The sequence below is a fragment of the Enhydra lutris genome, unplaced genomic scaffold (assembly GCF_002288905.1).
Source record: "Enhydra lutris kenyoni isolate GAN:26980312 unplaced genomic scaffold, ASM228890v2 scaffoldscaffold60, whole genome shotgun sequence".
In the NCBI taxonomy this organism is placed as follows: domain Eukaryota; kingdom Metazoa; phylum Chordata; class Mammalia; order Carnivora; family Mustelidae; genus Enhydra; species Enhydra lutris.
Genome location: NW_019154144.1, coordinates 2,490,653 through 2,510,187, shown reverse-complemented (window position 1 = coordinate 2,510,187; position 19,535 = coordinate 2,490,653). Strand labels below are relative to the sequence as shown.

Sequence of the window (19,535 nt, the reverse complement as noted above, 5' to 3'; positions counted from 1 at the left end):
TATAACTTCATCCTATCGATGACTTGAACTTTTCATAAGTGACTACTTTTCTTTTCATATTGAAATAAAATATACATGGAATTGAATGGATAAACTATAAGTGTGTAATTTGGTGAGTTTTGACAAGTGAATACCCCTCTTTAATCAATACCTTACTCAAGATGTAAGATATTCTGACCCATGGAAGTTTCTATGTGCCTCCTACCAGTTAATTCAAACCCTCAATAGGTATTACCTTTCCTGATTTTTATCACCATAGATTAGTTTTACCTATTATTAAATTTCATGTAAATGGAATCATAACATGTGTACTCTTGTGTGTCTATTACTTTCACTCAGCATAATGTTTTGAGACTCATCCATATGGTTACATGTATTGGTAGTTTATTCTTGGTAGGATTATGTCACAATTTATTCCTTTTTTGATGGACATTGGAGTTATTTCTAGCTTGAGGCTATTATGAATGAAGCTATAAATATTCTTGTACAAATCTTTTTATGGATGAATGTTTTCTATTCTTTTGGGTAATATGGCTAATAGAATAGAATGGGTGAGTCCTCGGGTACCCAAACTGTTTTCCTAAGTAGTTGTACCATTTTACACTTTCACCATAAACAAATGAGAATTCCAGTATTTTCATATCTTTGCCAACATTTGGTATAGTCAATACTACTAAATCTGAAATACTATCTCATTATGTCTTTAAATTGCATTTCTCTGGTGACTGATGGTGTGGAGTGCCTTTCTGTGTACCTCTTGGTCATTAGTATATCTTTTGTGCAGTGTCTTTTCAAGTCCTTTGCTCAGTTTTCAATTGGTTTATTTGTTGTTTTATTAATGCTGTATAATTCTTCATCAGGTACATGCATTGTGAATATTTTCCTCCAGTTTGGTTTGCCTTTCAATTTTCTTTATGATGTCTATTGATAAGCAAAAGTTTTAATTTTGGTGATGTTCTTTTGTCAAGTTTTTCTTTTATGTATAGCACTTCTAGTGTCTTAGGAAATCTTTGCTTACCCCAAAGGGCAAAGGTTTTCTCCTGTTTTTCTTTTAGAAACTATGGTTAAATCTATGATCCATCTTGAAGTAATTTTGTGTATGTAGTATTGGAGATTGAACTTCATTTTTTTCCATATATATATACACATATATATGTATATATGTATATACACACATACACGTATATATATGTAGAGAGAGAGGAAGAGTTATTCTAGCACTACTTGTTAAAAGGAGTTTTCTTTTTCCATTGAGTTATTTTGGCACCTTTGTTGAAAATTATTTTGCTGTGTATGTGTGGGTTCTATTTCTCAGTTTTCTGTTCTGTTCCATTGATTTAAAAAAAGAAAGTATAGGGCTATCTAATCAGGTTATCTATTTTTTCTTCCTCTTTTTTTTTTTTCCCAAGATTTTTCATTTGTTTATTTGGCAGAGAGAGAGACAGTGAGAGAGGGAACACAAGCAGGTGGAGTGGGGAGTGGGAGAGAGAGAAGCAGGCTTCCCACTGAGCAGGGACCTGATGCAGGGCTCGATCCCAGGACCCTGGGGTCATGACCTGAGCCAAAGGCAGACACTTAACGACTGAGCCACCCAAGGCGCCCCTATTTTTTTTTTTTTATATTTATTTATTTGATTTAGAGAGAGAGAGCAGGGGTAGGAGGGGCAGAGGGAGACAGAAACTCCCAAGCAGACTCCCTGCTGAGTGCAGAGTCTGATGTGGAGTTCAGCTTCATGACCCTGACATCAGGACCTGAGCCAAAACTAAGAGTTGGGTACTTAACCAACTGCACTGTCCAGGTGCCACTCTGTTTTTCCTTAAGTAAGCTTTGTCTTTCAAAGAATTTGTCCATTTCTTCTAAGTTTCAAATTGGGATTTGACCTAATAGAAACGTACAAGCTGACTAAAGGGTTTATGTGAGGCTGTTGATTTCCTGTCTGATTCTGGAGCCTGAAGTCCATAGTGAGGGCAATCAGGAAGAGAAGATGAAGTGGTGGAAACAAGGACAAATTATTTAACCTGTGGGGATGAGTTGGAACCCCATGAAAATAGACTGGAACCCATATTGGGCTTCTAAGACTCCCAACTTTGAGGATTGGGGTGTCCGATTATAACAGCATTAAATATACACATGGCTAAGGAGTCAAAAAAGTTGAAAGAGGAAATCTGGCAGAACCTTCTCCATACTAGCAGTCTAAGCCAGTGACAGTATGCTTGAGCTGCAAATGCACTTCATGTGCTGAACTTTCTGAGTTGATTCATTTCTGCTGTTCAGATTTCACCCATAATGACATGTGGTCCACACTGAACCTGAGCTATGCAATGTGAATGCTGGGAAGTGAAATTACAGCTTAAGTTGACATACTACAAATCTACATACCTTATTTTCTTCTTGTCTATAGAATCTACAGTAATGCCTCCATTTTCATTCCTAAAATTGGTCATTTGTATTTTATCTCTATTATTCTTTATCATCTTGCTAGAGATTTATCAATATTATTAATCTTTTCAAAAACCCAGTTTTTTGCTTTGTAATTTTTCTGTTGCCTATTTTTTTTTTTAAGATTTTATTTATTATTTGAAAGAGCAAGAGAGCACAAGCTGGGGTAGTAGTAGAAGGCAAGGGAGAAAGAGGCTCTCCTCTGAGCAGGGAGCCCCATGTGGAGTTCAGTCCCAGGACCCTGGGATCACGACCTGAGCTGAAGGCAGATGCTTAAACATCTGAGCCACTCAGGTGCCCCATCTGTTGCCTATTTCATTGACATTTTTTTCTCTTATTTTTATTATTTCTCTGTTATACTTTGAGTGTAATCTTTTCTTTTTCTAAGTTAGAAGCTTATACTATTGATTTTAAAGCTTTTTTTTTTTTTTAATATAAACATCTAAAGCTGTAAATTTCTCTTTATGCACTGCCTTGGCTTTATCCCATAGATTTTGCTATAGCATATTTTCTTTACTCTTCAATTAGAAATCTAATTTTCCTTTTTTTATTTCTAACTTAATTCCATTCTAGTCAAGGACTACTCTGTAGAATGTCAGTTTTTAAGTTTTATTGAATTTATTCTTCAGCATATAGTCTTTTTTGGTGCATGTTTATTCTGTACTTGTTGATTATAATATTCTATAGTTGTTGGTCAGATCAAGTTAGTGTGATAGTATTGTTCCAATCTTTTAGATTCTTACTTATTTTTTTACTGTTTTTTTTTTTTAACCAATTACAGAGAGTGGGTTGCTAAACTCTTCAAGTATTATTGTGAATTTGTTTATTGTTTGCTTTAATTCTGTCAGTGTTTGCTTTATGCATTTTGAAGTTCATTAGGTACATAAACAGTTACTGGTATATCTTCTTTGTCCTTCTACCATTATGAAATGTCTTTATCTCTGGTTAGACCCTTTGACTTGATGTTTACTTTTGATGTTACCATAGCCTCACCATCTTTCTTTTGCTTATCGTTTGTTTGATATATCTGCTTTCTTCCTTGAGTTTTCACCCTGTCCTTACATTTGCAGTGCAGTTCTTGTAGATAGCATATAATTGGGCCTGGCTATTTATCCGTTTATTTCTTCTTTTTAATTGGCATATTTGGTCCATTTAAATACAATGTAATCATTGATATGGGTGTTTAAATGTGCCATCTTGTTATTTTCCCTTTTGTTTCTCTGTACCTCTTTTCCTAATTTCTTTTGATAATTCACTATTTTTTAGTATCCACTTTAATTCCTTTAATGAATGTTTACTTATACCCTTTTTTTTTTTAGCAGTTGATCTAGGAATTAACAGTATGCATCTATAACTTTTCACAGTTGACTTAAAGTGTACTATTTCATGTAAAATGTAAGAACTGTTTGCCTCCCCCCACCAAGCCTTTGTGCTGTTTTGTCATGTGTTTTATACCTACATTCATATAGATCCCACAATATAATGAGATTTAAATTATCAGTTTAAACTTCAACCAAGAGGGCACAAAAAAGTAGTGTTTTCTGTTTGCCTACATATTTAATACCTGCACTGCTCTGTTTTTCTATCTTAAGGTCCAGATTTCCATCTGGGTTCATCTCCCATTTTTCCAGAAGAGTTCCTTTAATATTTCTTCTAGTTAAGATCTGCCAGCATCAAGTTCAGTTTTTGTTATATGAAGTGTCTTTCTTTCACCCTTATTTCTGAAGGATATTTTTTTTTTTTCTGAAGGATATTTTTAATAAATCCAGCTTAGAAAAAGTTTTTTGTTTTGTTTTTTCTTTCATTACTTATAAAGATGTCACTTTGGGGGCACCTGGGTGGCTCAGTGGATTAAAGCCTCTGCCTTCGGCTCAGGTCATGGTCCCGGGGTCCTGGGATCGAGCCCCACATCGGGCTCTCTGCTCTGCAGGGAGCCTGCTTCCTCCTCTCTCCCTCTGCCTGCCTCTCTGCCTACTTGTGATCTCTGTCTGTCAAATAAATAAATAAAATCTTTAAAAAAAAAAAGACGTCACTTTGTCATCTGGCCTCCACTGGTTTCTGATGTGAGGTCCACTGTCATTCACACCATTGTATGTAATGTATCTCTTCCTTTCTGGCTATTGTTTTTTTAAAATCAACTTCATTGAAAAATGATTTATCTATAGTAAGCTTTATCCACTTAAAATTTGCTGATTTTGACATACAAGCCATGAAACCATACCACAATCAGAATGCAGGATATATCTTTCATCCTGAAATGATTTCTTGTGTCCCTTTGCAGCCCATTCTTCTTTGGGGCATTCTTTGGGACTGTTATAAATCTGCTGTCAACATTCATGTTCAGTTCTTTGTGTGAACATATGTTTTCAGTTCTCCTGGATAAATACCTAGGAGTGAGATAACTGGGTCATGTGGTAGTATATGTTTATAGAAAGTAGGTTGGAATTTTCTTGAGTGGTTGTCCTCTGTGGGTTTTTTTGTTTTTGTTTTTGTTTTTGTTTTTGTTTTAGGCAGGGAGGGGCAGAGGGAGAAGGAGAGAGAGAATCTTAAGCAGACTCCACAGCCATCACGGAGCCCAATGAGGGGCTTGATCTCATGACCCTGAGATCATGACCTAAGCTGAAATCAAGAGTTGGATGGTTAACTGACTGAGCCACCCAGGCACCCCCTCTCTATGGTTGTTAAGATACTCTGTTTATCTTTTTGTTTTCAGCAATTTTACTATGATGTACTCTGTAAAATTTTCCTTTTTTATTTATCCTGCATGTATGTTGGACTTTGATATTGTTGCACAGGTCACTGGACTCTATTACATTTTTTTCAGTCTTTTTTCTAATTCTTCAGGTTGGATAATTTCTGTTCATTTATCTTCATGTTCATTGACACTTTCTTCTGCCATTTCTTAATCTACTTTTAATCTCAACCAGTGTATTTTTCATTTCAAACATATTTTGCAAATCTAGCATTTCCATTTGGCTATTTAATATAGTTTCTGTTGCTTTGCTGGGATTCCCCAGCTCTTTATCCGTTTTGTCTATCTTTTCCTGTAATTCTTGGAGATTTTTCCCATCAAAAGTTGGAGCTTAGTTCTCCTCCCCCCTGACAATGTACTGGACTTAGTGATTTGTTTCTAAGGAATAGAATATGGGAGAATGATGCTATAAGTGACTTCTGAGGCTAAATCATAAAAAGGATAGTTCCTGCCTGGCTGTCCCTCTCTCAGATTACATGCTTTTGAGGAAGCCAGCTGCCATACCATGAGGACAAATAGCCTATGGAGAAGCCCAGATGGGAAGAAACGAAAGTCTCCCACTAGCAGCCAATGGAACCAGCTTACCTGTTACGTGAGTTATATACTTTTGGAGGACTACAGGCCTAGCCTGTACATTGACTAAAATTTCATGACAGACCCTGCATTAGTCAGGGTTCTCCAGAGAAACAGAACTCGTAGAGCATGTATATAGAGACAGATTTATTTTAATGGATTAGCTCATGGAATTACAGAGACTGGCAGGTCTAAAAGCTGCAGGGTAGGCTGGCAGGCTGGAGACCCAGGGAAGCATTGGTGTCACAATGCAAGTCCAAGGGCCCTCTTTGGGCAGAATTCCCTCTTGTTCTGGGCAGATCTGGCTTTCGTTCTGCTTTGGCCTTCAGCTGATCAGATGAGGCCTCCCACATTATGGAGAGCTGTCTGCTTTACTGAGTCTATGGATTTAAATATTAATCTCATACAAAAACATCCTTATAGAAACATCTAGAATAATGTTTGACCAAATGTATGGGTACTGTGGCCCAGCCAAGTTCACATAAAATTAGCCATCATAGATCCTAAGTGAGAGCATTCTAGCTAAGCTTCTCCCAGATTCCTGATGCACACAGTAACGATGAAGATGATAAATTATTATGTTAAGCCAATAAGTTTTAGTGTAATATCTTATTCATAAATAGATAATTGATATATGACTTTATAGTTTATTTCAGCTGATTCTTAAATCTGGAACATCAATTTCTGTTGGCTGCTTTTTCATTTTCTTAATTATGGGTCACATTTTTCTGTTTCTTCGTGTGTCCAGTAGTTTTTATCATATGCTCCACATCGTAGGCAGTCTGGATTATGTTGTTTTCCTTTGAAAGGTATTGAATTTTGTTCTGGCAGGCACTCATATTATTGGTAGAACTTAAGAAAAAGCTATTTTATAGTTATTTGCTGTCTGTTGGCTAATGCATGAAAACAGTTGCCTCTTTTGTTTTATGTGTTTACCAAAGAAAGTCTGGTACCAGTTTTTTTGTGATGGCCAGAAATGGAAGCCTCACCTGCGACTTTTTCTCTTTTTTTAAAGATGTTTCTTTATTTGACAGAGAGAGCACAAGCAGGGGGAACAGCAGAGGAAGAGGGAGCAGGCTCCCCAGTGAGCAGGGAGCCCGATGCGGGTCTCGATCCCAGGGTCATGAGATCGTGACCTGAGCCAAAGGCAGATGCTCAACCAACTGAGCCCCCCAAAGACCCCAAAACTTAATTTTTAAAACATATTCCTTAGTCACTTTCATGACTAAATCTCAAGGCTCTGTGATAAAATTAATTGGTAGATTTCTAGCTAATAGGTTGTCTAGTATTGTCTTTCCATTAATTCTCATAATCTCATTACTTGAAAAATGTTATTTTTCTTAAAACAGTGCTGAAATTTTGATTGACCTTACAATAATAATAAACTTATTTAAAGCAGTAATGAAAGTGATTCAGTTTAGAAGCTTTAAGCTATCCTGGAATATTCTAACCCCCAGAAGCAGCTCCTTATTGCCTGGCTTGCTCTCATATTAGCCACATGAAGGTTTGAAATTTGAGTGGTTTGTTACCACTTCTGATTTAATGTTTCTTTCCTTTCTCTTTTTTCCCCTCCTTTTTTTCTTCCTTGTTTTCTAAACCAAATATCTGTATTCTATCTGGTATATTTCTACGAAATCAGTTTTAATTTTACTACTGTGTACAATGATTATAAATAAGAAATTAATACTAATGGGGGAAAATAAAAGTTTTACTACTTGAACTGACATCATTTAAACTTTGGTACTGTGAACTTTAATTCACCATAACAGGGAGTAAAAAAAGTAACTGGAAAAATAGTCGATGATAGCAATTTTATAAACTGCTGAGGAGAGCTTAGGTATTGGGGGAAAGACATGCTTTGTGATACAAAGGTAGGAATTTAGCTTTCTTTGAAATATTGGAGAAGAAAATAGATTTGGCTGACTGACGGGCTTTCTTCTAAACTTGTTTTCCCTTATGAAAACGTTATGTCCATTATAGGTAAATCACTTTTGGGTGCTTCTCTTTGCTCATTATTAGTCTGAAGGTGTGTACCTTGTGACCATGGAACTTGAGAAATTGCTTTCTCCTAATGTGTATCCAAACAGGTAATCATAATTAGAACTCCACTCTGTCTAGCTTTTTCTTTCATCTGTATTAGTTCAGTAGGTGTTTATCTAGCTCTTTGCTGTTAGGCACTTATTAGGCACTGTGGGAATATAAGCGATGTACAAGCCTTGTCCTTAGAGAGCTCTGGTGCAGTTAGTTGGAAGGTAGGCATACACTTAACCTAACTGTAGGGAAAACAGTGTCATGTGATCTTAGTGTTCTCCATGGTACTTTTTCTTTTTAAGTTTTTTAATTTAAAATTCCAGTTAGTTTATTCTAATACAGCATAAATTCCAGTGCAGTGTAGTACTACTTTCAGGTGTACAACATAGTGATTCAGCACTTACATACAACACCCAGTGCTCATCACAACAAGTACACTCCTTAATCCCTATCACCTGTTTAACACCAACAACAACCCCCCCCCCCCATCCATGGTATTTTGGAGTGGAGAATGAGGAATAATAAATTCTGGCCAGGGGCACCTGGGTGGTTCAGTGGGTTAAAGCCTCTGCCTTCAGCTCAGGTCATGATCCCAGAGTCCTGGGATCGAGCCTCGCATGGGGCTCTCTGCTTAGCAGGGAGCCTGCTTCCTCCTTCTCTCTGTCTGCCGCTCTGCCTACTTGTGATCTCTCTGTCAAATAAATAAATAAAATCTTTAAAATAAATAAATAAATAAATTCTGGCCAAAGTGTTTTGAAGTTAGATTTTCACTAATTTTCAGAGAAAAACAGAAACAAAGGTGTGGTTACTTGAAAATGAACAGACAGATAGCTCTTGTGGCTGGAGCATCTGGTAAGACAGAAGGGTCTGGAATAGATAAAACAATAACCCTTGGAAAAGTGAGAGGCCTGAAGGAATGATTTAGAAATATAGGGTAAAATTAATGGAAAGAAAGATTATATGAAAGTAAAAAAAAAAAAAGTTTGAAGGACATTTTATGAACCAAAGCAACCCATGAAAATAAATTTTTAGTTGGAAAAGGAAGATAGTATAAAAATGAGAATAGATTAAACTAAAGGCACCCCGGATGCCTCAGCCAGAGCTCGTTTTTCTGGAGCACTTTCTTCTTTGTGGCCATTCCATGCGGCCTTGGCTACTCCAGGCGTGGTGGGTTTCCAGATAGTCAGAGTTCATACATACGTAGTAGCTCAGGGCGCCAGATGGTCCACTGGGATAGGTGGTAGGGGCATCCCTTTTTATAACCTAGCCTTAGAGGCGTGTAGTGTCACTTCTGCTGTACTCTGGGTTGCAACATTTACAGCCCCACCATTTTCAAGAGACTACCTCTGGGTGGGAGAGTGGCAAGACCACATTGTAGAAGCACGTGTGGGATGAGAGAGACTGTTGCAGCCGTCCTGGTAAATACAATCTGCCATAGTTAACAAAAGGCAAAATAACAGGCGCAGCTAGAGCCTGGCCTCACAGTAAGTCTCTTCTTCCTTTATGCATCTAAATTACAGCAGCAGGCACCTGCTCAGATTAATGTAGTCCTTTTTCAGCCCCTTTCATTTAATTATATTTTGCTTTTAGAATAACCTCCTTAAATCACTGAAGTGTCATAGAGTCTCTTAGTCTCATTTCCTATCACATCAGGGTCAGAGTGTTTTTTTTTCCCCCTTTCTTTGTTTAAGTTGTAGGTCCACACCTTATCCTTCTTAATTGTGTCTATTTGCCTCTCTCAGGCCTCCTTCGTACTTTTCTACTTACTCCCCCCAACCACTCTGGTATATGCACGCTGCTTCTTACTTCCATGTCCTTATTTATGGTACTCCCGTTTCCCAGATTGTTCTCTCTCTTTGCCTCTATTTAAACTTTACTGGGGCCCCTGCCTGGCTCAGTCAATAGAACATGCGGCTCTTGACCTTGGGGTGTGTGTTTGAGCCCCATCTTGGGCCGTGGAGCTTACTTAAAAAGAAGAAGAAAAAAAAAAAAATCCAATGGGGTGCCTGGCTGGCTCAGTGAGAAGAGAATATGATCCTTGATCTTGGGGTTGTGAGTTTGAGCCCCACATTGGGTGTAGAGATTACTTAAATAAATACAAATTTAGGAAAAGTTTATTGATATTTCAAAGTTGACATTAAAGCATGCTAATTCTGTGAAGGCTTATTTGGCCTGGCCTATCTCCCTTGTGTCTCCCAGCGGTGTCTCACATGGTCCTTAATAAAAGGGATCTGGGTTTTCTGTGTCTCCCTTTAATCTTGTTTGTTGGTTAACCACTGGTGGTGCTGGCGTTGGGTGGGGAGGCACCGCAATGAACACTTTTTGAGTGCTGTGGGCCAGTCCTTACACGTATTAACTTATTTAACCCACGTAACAGTCTTATGCAGTAGATTCTCTTCGTATCTTTATCTGACATGTGAGGAAACTGAGGCACTGAGGGGTTAAGTACCCCACCAGTGAGGCAGAGCAGGGCTGTGAGCCCAGACAGTTTGGCCCCAGAGCACATACCCGCTATCATCTTCACTGGACTGCCAAGTGTGCTTAAGAAGAATTGTTAATATAAGAAGTGTATGATCCTTTTAACGATGTTTATTTAAATTTAGAATGTGTACTGACTTGGTTATGTGGCATTTGCAGTTCTTTATTAACATATTAATTTCTTGTTAAATCCTTCAACAATATCATTCAGTTTTATAGAGTCGATAAATCCTACTTGGAATCTTCTAACAAACCACTGATACAACCAGAATTACAAGTTATTTTCCCCCAAATTATAGTGACTAGGGAACAGGACGCTTCCTACTAGGCTTCAGTAGCACTAGGCCTTCACTTTGAGCAGGCTTACGCTCCAAAGTTCATTTAAGGTGACTGACTGGAACTTTGTTTCTGTGGGATAATACATTATATTGAACTTGGTGTTTGAGTTCTTAGGGCAGGCTGCAGTAAAACATTTTGATTTACAAGTACGGTGATACTCTTAGCATTAGGACTAAGAGCAAAGTGATATTTGTTTGCTAACATTCACCTGCTATGTGTGGAGAACTGTGAAATCGCACTTGGGTTACATTCGGAGTTCTTACTGAGGCATCAAGAGAACAGCCACTTTCTGTAGCGGCAGACCTAGGGGCTTCCTGTCCTCCCCTTGTTTTTCCCACACCCCTCTTGCTGACCATCTGAGTGCAGGACTTCTATGTCTCTATACCATAGTGAACTCTAAGGTGGGCCTGTTGGCTGGGGATGATCAAGGATAAGGAGCTCCCAAGATGAAGGAATTCTAGAGGTGAAGATTTCCGACTCATACTCTTTTTTTTTTTTTTTTTTTCTGGCAACCTCAGATAATGCCTGCTTGCTTCTCTTCCCACTGTGGCTTCTCTTTGCATTGCTTTGCTTTGTCTTTGCGTGTGTGAGTGAGAACTATAGAACCATGTATTAAAATTTAGTTCAGTCTATCCAATAATTGGCAAACAACCATGTAACTACTTTCTAGGACCAGAAATGGAGCATTATCTGACCTCAGAAGCTCCCAGTATATTCTTCCCTAGCATAGCTCCCTTCCTGCCCCCTGGTGGTAATCACTGTTATTCCTTTTTTGGAAATAATTTATTTTTATCTTATAATTTTCTCACCTAATAATGTATCCCCAAACAAAGCTTTATCTTTTTTAAAACTTAAATTGAATCACACTAACTGTATTTATTCGTATTTCGCTTTTGTTCAAGTACATTTTTAAGATTCATCCATATTATGAAATCTAGGTGCTGTTCATTTTTGTTGCTGTATATCATTCCATTGTATTGGTCAGCTAGGGCTGCCATTACAGAGTACCACAGACGGGGTGGCTTAAACAACAAAAATTTATTTTCTTAGTCTAGAAGTCCAAGATCGAGCAAGGTGTTGTTTCATTCTGGGGCCTCTTTCCTTGGCTTATAGAAAGCCATTTTCTCCCAGTATCTTTATGTAGTCGTCTTCTGTGTGTGTGTCCTAACCTCCTGCTCTTGTAAAGATATCAGTCAGACTGGATTAGGGTCCACCCATATGACCTCATTTTACTTTAATCACCTCTTAAAGGCACTGTCTTCAAATACAGTTACATTCTGAAGTATTGGAAGTTAGAACTTAACCTAAAACTTCAGGGGGTTGGAGGAGACACAGTTCAGCCTATAACATCCATTATGTCATTATACCACAGTTACCCATCCTATTATTTGGTGGACAGTTTAATTGTTTCAATTCTAGGCAATTATGAATAGTACTGCTATGAATATTTTTATACTCGTATAATGGTAAAATTTTAGCCCGAGTTTCTTTAGGGAGATGGAGCATTCCATCCATGCAGTGAGTTGCTGGTCATGTTGCATAGCTGGAACAATAAGAGATAAATCCAGTCTGTCTTCCCAAGTGGTTGTTCCAAAGTGGTTGTTACACACTGTACTCCAGCCAGCAAGATAGGAGAGTTCCCGTTGCTTCACATTTTTCCAAAACCTTAGACTTTTTAATTCATATACTAGTCTCTTGGTGTGCAGTGCTACCTCATTGTGGTTTAATTTTTATTTCCTTCTTTATTAAATAATTTGAATATCTTTTCCTATGGTAGCCATTTGGATTGTAACAAAATCAAATGGCTAATAAAGGAAAAGATACATAACAAATACCTGTTCATATCTTTTGCCCATTTTTCTGTTAGGTGGTCTGACCTTTATATTTGTAGGAGTTCTTTAAATATTCTGGATATAAGTACTTTGCAATATATGTTGTAAATATCTTCTCAAACTCCAGCTTTTGTGTTTCACTCTGTTTACAGTCTTGGTGAATTGGGGTTCCTAATTTTAATGTGGTAGGTTTGTCAGTCTTTTCCTTTGTGGGCAGCTTCTTGAATATATATATATATAGATATTTATCTATATATCTTAAGAATATTCACTCTGAATTCATTAATGTATTTCTTGTTTTATCTTCTAAAATGTTTGTAATTTTGCATCTTATATTTAGAGTAGTAATACATCTGGCACTGATTTTTTTAAAAAAGACTTTTGATTTATTTATTAGAGAGAGAGAGATTGGGGGCACAAACAGGGGAGTGGGAGTGGGAGAGGGAGAAACAGGCTTCCCTTTAATCTTATTTGTTGGCTAACCACTGGTGGTGCTGGTGTTGGGTGAGGAGGCACCACAATGAACACTTTTTGAGTGCTGTGGGCCAGTCCTTACATGTATTAACTTATTTAACCCATGCAACAGTCTTATGCAGTAGATTCTCTTCATATCTTTATCTGACATGTGAGGAAACTGAGGCACTGAGGGGTTAAGTATCTTAACAGGCTTCCCACTGAGCAGGGAGCCCGATGTGGGCCTTGAACCCAGGACCCTGGGATCACAACCTGAGCCAAAGGCAGACGCTTAACGACTGACCCACACAGGCGCCCCTGGCACCGATTTTTATGTATGGTATGAGGCAGGATGCAGTTTCATTTTTGTACCCAGTAGACAGTAGTTGTTCTGGCATTTTCTCCCACCACATGTCTTAAATAGCTGCCATAGTATATGCTTTGATCTGCTTCTGGGCTCCCTGTTCCGTATCATCGATCTATTTGTTTATCTCTGCAAGAGTAGTACATTGATTTGAATCTTATTACTTTGTAATAAGTCTTAAAGCCTGATAGGGCAGTTCCTCCCACCTTATTGTTGTTTTTCCAGTGTGTCTTGGTTGTCCTTGATTCTTTCCATTTCCATAAACATTTTAATATCTGCCTGTTCAGATAGACAAACAGACCTGTTGGGATCTTTACTAGAATGCTTTGAACTCTGTATGATCATTTGGGGAATTGTCAGTGTCAGAAAAGATAAAACAAACTTTGGGGAACTGTTTTAGGTTAAAAATACTAAAGAGATATGATAAGTAAATGCAGTATATGACGGATTTTAAGAAAGGTTCCTGGGGAAAATGGGGACGTGTTAATCTGGATTGTGTATTAGATGATTCTAATGTACCAGGGTTGAATTTGCTGGTTAGTGTAATAATTGTATGGATATCTTTGTTCTTAGAAGGTACATGCTGAAGAATTTAAGGTGAAGTGTTGCAGTGCCTATAGTTAGCTCTAAATTCAAAAAAGAAGGAGGGGGAGAGGTGAAGGGAGTGATAATGGCAAAATATTGACAAATGATGAGTCTAGATGGAAGGTAAATGGTTGTTGACTGAATTTTTTTTTTAACCTATAGATTTAAGATTTTTCAAAATAAGTTGGGGAAAATTACATTTCATTTTACATATCAGAAAATAATAGAAAGCCAGATGCAACCTAAATTTGCATTATCCTAGTATGCTGTATTAAATAGAAATATGACATTAACACTGATAGTAAGACAGCAAGCATGATTGGTTATTTTAAATAATTCTGTAATTCATTTGAGCTTACACAGTATAATACACATTTCAGTCGTATTGGAACAGCAAATGTCTGTGGGCTGGCTCTCTAAGTAAAAAAAAAAAACACATTAATATGTGTTTTGTGCCAAGTGCTGATTTCCTGTATCCTAGGAAATCTTTTTTCTATATCACTTTTAAAGGTGAGCGAAATGATTCATAGGAGTTACACTCCATGCAATCTAATTTTATAAAACTAGACTAAATGTTGCTTTTTACTAAAAGAACATTTGATACTTGAATATTGATGATTTTATTTTTCATAAAGGACTACAGACTGTTTTCACAGCAAGTATCTTCACAATCTATAAGGAAAACTCTTTGAGTTTTGTTTCAATTTCTAGTTATTGCAGCCAAGGCACTTAGGAAATTCAGTAATTCTGAGTCATGCCTTGAGTTGGAAATATTAGGTGGACTCAAGTTACTGACTCCTCTTTCTTTTACTGAATGTTAATACGTGATTTCTCATCAAGATGATTTGTAAAGTAAAACCTCCAGCAGTAACAAAAAAATCTTCTACAGCAAAAGGAAGAACCGAGCTGCTGAAGATCAATCTTCGTGAGGTTGAACTGGATCCTGACATTGAATTGGAAGATATAGCAGAGAAGATTGAGGGCTATTCTGGTGCTGATATAACTAATGTTTGCAGGTATTTTTTTTTTTAAATGATCTGTGACCTTAGATATTAGGTATAGATTTGACAGGAGGATTGATCTTAAAGTTAGTATCATTCCTAGCTCTTGACATGAAAGCAGCGACCCATTTCCTTGAAATGATTTCTCATTTGTCTTGTTTCTTTTCTACAGAACTTCATGGGTCATTGTTAGATGAATGATTGTATAGCAATATGGTCACCTTTTATGTTCCTCTGATTTTTTTTAAAATTTAAATTCAATTAGCCAACATATAGTACTAACTAAAGATATACATCTTTAGTTCAGATACAGAGTTCAATAATTCATCAGTTGTGTATAACACCCAGTGCTCATCACATCATGTGCCCTCCTTAATGCCTATCACCGATAACCCCATCCTCCCACCGCCTCCTCTCCAGCAACTCTCAGTTTGCTTCCTAGAGTTAAGAGTCTCTGCTGGGTTGTCTCCCTCTCTGTTACTTACCATTCAGTTTTCCCTCCCTTCCCCTGTGATCCTCTGCATTGTTTTTTATATTCCACATATGAGTGAAACCAAAGATAAATTTTGTCTTTCTCTGATCTATCCTTTGGTTTTTGAGAAATTATACTGAATTTGGTAACAATGACTTTGACAAGCTAAGGTCAGTTTAGCCCTAAATTGGAGCCTAGTTATATCAACATAAAATAATATTAGTTTTGGTTGTTATTATTTTACCACATGCAGATGAGCAAGCAAAGTTGTATCAGTTGAAGCTGGGAAATACATATTTTATGTGTATAAAATATATTCTATATTTCCCTTTCAATGTAGTGACATCATATTTTGTAGACAATTCACCTCACTCAATAAGGTTTTTCTTTTTTCCCATCTTAACTCTACTTCAATTGACAGTAATAGCCTTTCTTTAAAACTGTAGTATCTGTTGTTTCTCACTTTTTGTACTAGTATTTTTCTTACATACATGTAAATTTAGTGGCACACAAGCTCCCAATAGTTCCACTGTGTAAAATACATATAAAATTTGAAGTTTTGGTTGGGTTAGCTTCCTAATTGCTTTTTTGTGAGCATTAATTGTCCAGTTCTTCCAGACCTTCATAATTATGTACAGCTGATCAGAATGGAGCTGAAAATAGGATCTGGAGAAGCCTGGTTTAATCCTTTTAGTTGTCCACCAGAGCCCCATGTGAGGGCCTCCACATCTACCCGATGCAGATACATTCATGTTCCAGAGAAGGAGTTTCCTGGCTTTACCTCCTCAAATTAGGTCATAGACAAACTGTTATAAGATTTGAATTATCTTAATATTAGCCATGTGTTCGTTTTCAAGTGTGTAATTCCGTATTTCAAAAGTCTACTTCTGTTTCCTAACTTTCTTGGCTGCCTTTGAAGAGCAAGTGGGGAAAAGAAAATTCAGTACTATTGGAGTCCAACCTCGACTTTTAGGATTCATTAATAGTACATTTTATGTTTAAGTCATTTGCATCCTGTTTTAACCTTTTCTGAGCCCTCAGAATATCTCTAAAATGGGAAATTCTGTGCAGCACCATAAAAACACATAAAATGATCTTTCGAATGTTTTCTCTTAACTTTGTTACAATTGACAGTTTTTAAAACATTTGCATCAGTGTGGATTCACGGATTTTGTATGTTTTTAGGGATGCCTCTTTAATGGCAATGAGACGGCGAATCAATGGCTTAGGTCCAGAAGAGATCCGTGCACTTTCTAAAGAGGAGCTTCAGATGCCTGTTACCAAAGGAGACTTTGAATTGGCTCTTAAGAAAATTGCCAAGTCTGTCTCTGCTGCAGACTTGGAGAAGTATGAAAAATGGATGGTTGAATTTGGATCTGCTTGAATTTCTGTCAGTTCTTCATTTCTGGTATTTTTATTTATAAAATGTGAAGAAATTCCCTGCAGTTTTTTTTTTTTTTTAAAAACAGGTTTAGAACTTTTCATTGGAGAGGTGCTTCCCTTAAAGGCAAAAAACTTAAAACCACAAAGAATATATATATAGTTGGGAAAGAAGAAAAGCTTACACAGGGAGCCTGATAGTCTCCCTCACCTGGCTTTGTGCTGGTAATGCCACGTTTTCACGCATTAATATTGCACATGCAAAAAAAAAGATATTGCACGTGCAAAAAAAAAAAGGCAGCATGTCAGGAGGCCAAAGAGCAATCAGTGTGCTCACATAGAAGCTTGTTTACAAAAGGGTTAGAAGGACCTCTCTTTCTCAGTTGCATTTGTTGGTTTTGGTTTTTTTCTATTCTTCGCTCTGAGCATGAGGGACCCATGTATGTTGACTTTTAACATTAGAACTGGGTTTGTGTCAAATTCATTATTGTTAAAAATGATGGTTTTGAATTAACTAATTTGTTAAACCTTTAGAATTTGTTAAACTCTTACTGTCACAGTCTATCATATAGTTGAATTTTTACCTTCTGTTCTCCCACCATTTCTTCTATTAACTATCTAATCCTTTACTCAGCTTCATGATGTCCTCATGGCTTGTGGTCTTTGAAGTGTTTTGTCAGGTTGTTTCTCTGGTCTTTAGTATTTTTTGCTGGCACTTATGTTGGAAGGGTGGAGAGAATATTATGATTGCATAAGAAGCACTTCTTCATTCTTGAATTCTAGATTTGTTTTCACTTTTCATTCAGTATGTTCAAATAGATAAGCCTTTTATTTTCCTCAGCTCTAACAATGTTTGATTTTTGCTGAACTTGACTTTCATATTCTAAATAAATACTTTGGTATTCTAAGGAAGTCCACTCTCTTGTGGCTAATGCAAAACAAACAAAATCTTTAGAATTTTCTGGACAGCTGGTTTAACAAAATAGCATTATACATAATGAGTGATGTTCATTTTAAAATTTTAAAATTATTCCTTGTCTAGGTTGAGAACTTGTACATAGGATAGAAGTCTGACATGCACATTGAGTTCAACAGGAATTAGACAATAAAAAGAGGCCAAAAAAAGTAGATGGCTTCTATCTAATCACAAGTAGAGCATCCTCATGCTTGTTTTTTAAAATTACATTTATCCCATTTGGATTGGGCAACCTTTGCTTTAATGGTGATGCTTTTTAAAATTTGTATTTGATGCTATCTTGAATTCTGTTTTGGAGAGCACCCAACTGGTTTAAAACTAAAAATAATAGAACTTTTTAGACACTTAACAAAAAAACTCTTAGTATCTTGCTTTAAGACATTTGTTTCCCCTATTAGGAGTTGTATAATTTTCAGATAACTGAAGTCTGACTCTAAACTCCAGTATTTTATATAATGCGATAAATCACCCCTCCTTCCCTCTGGGGCATAGTTTATAAGAGTTAAAATCATAGGACATCATGATTTTATTTTAATTGAATGAATTCATTTAAAAAATTGAAGTAAGTTTTCTTTTATTCATTAACTTTTTAAATAAAGAAATAAATGATCACACTAAGATAATCTTGCAGACGGTTACCATCCAGTAACATTTTTTTTTCCCTGAAGTCCTAAGGACAGCTATTAAAACGTGTGTTTTGATTGCTAAAACTTGTTAGACTCTTTTTCTAGGTCTTGTATTATTTGTGTTGGCACGTATTTCTTCTTTCAAAATTCTTCATGGATAATAATATGGTAATTGTGATTTTAAAAAAATTATCACTTAAGTAGTATTTGGACACTCAAGCTTCCTAGAAGCTTATCTTTGGTATGTTGGTGAACCAGGTGCACTTTTAAAATTTTTGATTTCCGCTGTTTCTCATTTTGCTCTGTCAGTGGGTGGCAAATGCTTTGTGTTTCATAACCCCCTTAAAGGATCCTGAGGAGATTGCTCAGGTGTTCTGTCCAGCCTTTACTGTACACTGTCGTATGCTGTCTTTATCGCAAGACAGTGTGTTGCCTTACCCAGAATGAGAAAATTGTTGTCTTCTTTGTTTTTTTTTTTTTTTTCTTCCCTGTGTTGCATTATCAGATTAGAAAGATTCAGTTCCTTTACTTCATCTGAAACCATGAGTGTTTGGGGCTCTGCAGCACAGTGAGGTTAGGACCGAGTTTTGTACAATTCTGTCTTACAAATATCTGATCAGGTAATTCCTTCATTTAGCAGGCTCGCATTGGTTGCTTGCAGTCCACGAGACCCTCGGGTGGGGCCTCTGTGGCTTACAGAGTTGGACTAGGCTGGGCAATTCTGACTGGGCACTTTCTATAATTACACTGTGTGGCTTCTGGCTCCAACTAATGAAACGAGTTCAGATTTTAAAAAGGAGAGGCACGGTAATCTGTGTGTTCTTTGAAAGATAATATATATAGGTTTTTCTCTCTTTCTCCTTTAAATCTGTTTTAAAATAAGTTTGTTTGAACAATGGAATTATTACAGATCTGGCGATTTTCACAAACCATTTCCCAAACTTCATGTTTATTGTAAATGTGTACACGTGTAATTATGGGAGACATTTTGCTCTTGTTATCACTCTATTTTTTTTAAACGTACTTAGTGTTGATGAAATGTACTAGACAAATGGCTTTTAAATGTAGGCTGAAACCTTCTAGAAATCCAAGCAGGAAACTAGAGAATGGCATCACAGACTTTCATCTTCCAGTTAGTAGCGCTGGAGCCATTCTGGCATGATCAAAACACACTTTGGGCTTGGACCTCTGTCTCCAGAAAAAGCAAGACAGCTTGGAAGAGGAAATGTGTTGA

At 36.9% G+C, this 19,535-nt stretch overlaps 1 protein-coding gene across 1 annotated transcript in view; it reads left to right on the top strand.

The window, feature by feature from the left end:
* LOC111158554 (katanin catalytic subunit A1 like 1) overlaps positions 1 to 17,795 on the top strand; it is a 74,479-nt gene extending 56,684 nt beyond the window's left edge. The window contains exons 10-11 of the mRNA XM_022520654.1: positions 14,736 to 14,862; positions 16,505 to 17,795. Coding sequence (XP_022376362.1) covers positions 14,736 to 14,862; positions 16,505 to 16,703 — 326 coding nt within the window. The 3' untranslated portion in view covers positions 16,704 to 17,795. The remainder of the gene's footprint in view (positions 1 to 14,735; positions 14,863 to 16,504) is intronic.
* The last annotated feature ends 1,740 nt before the right edge of the window (positions 17,796 to 19,535 follow it).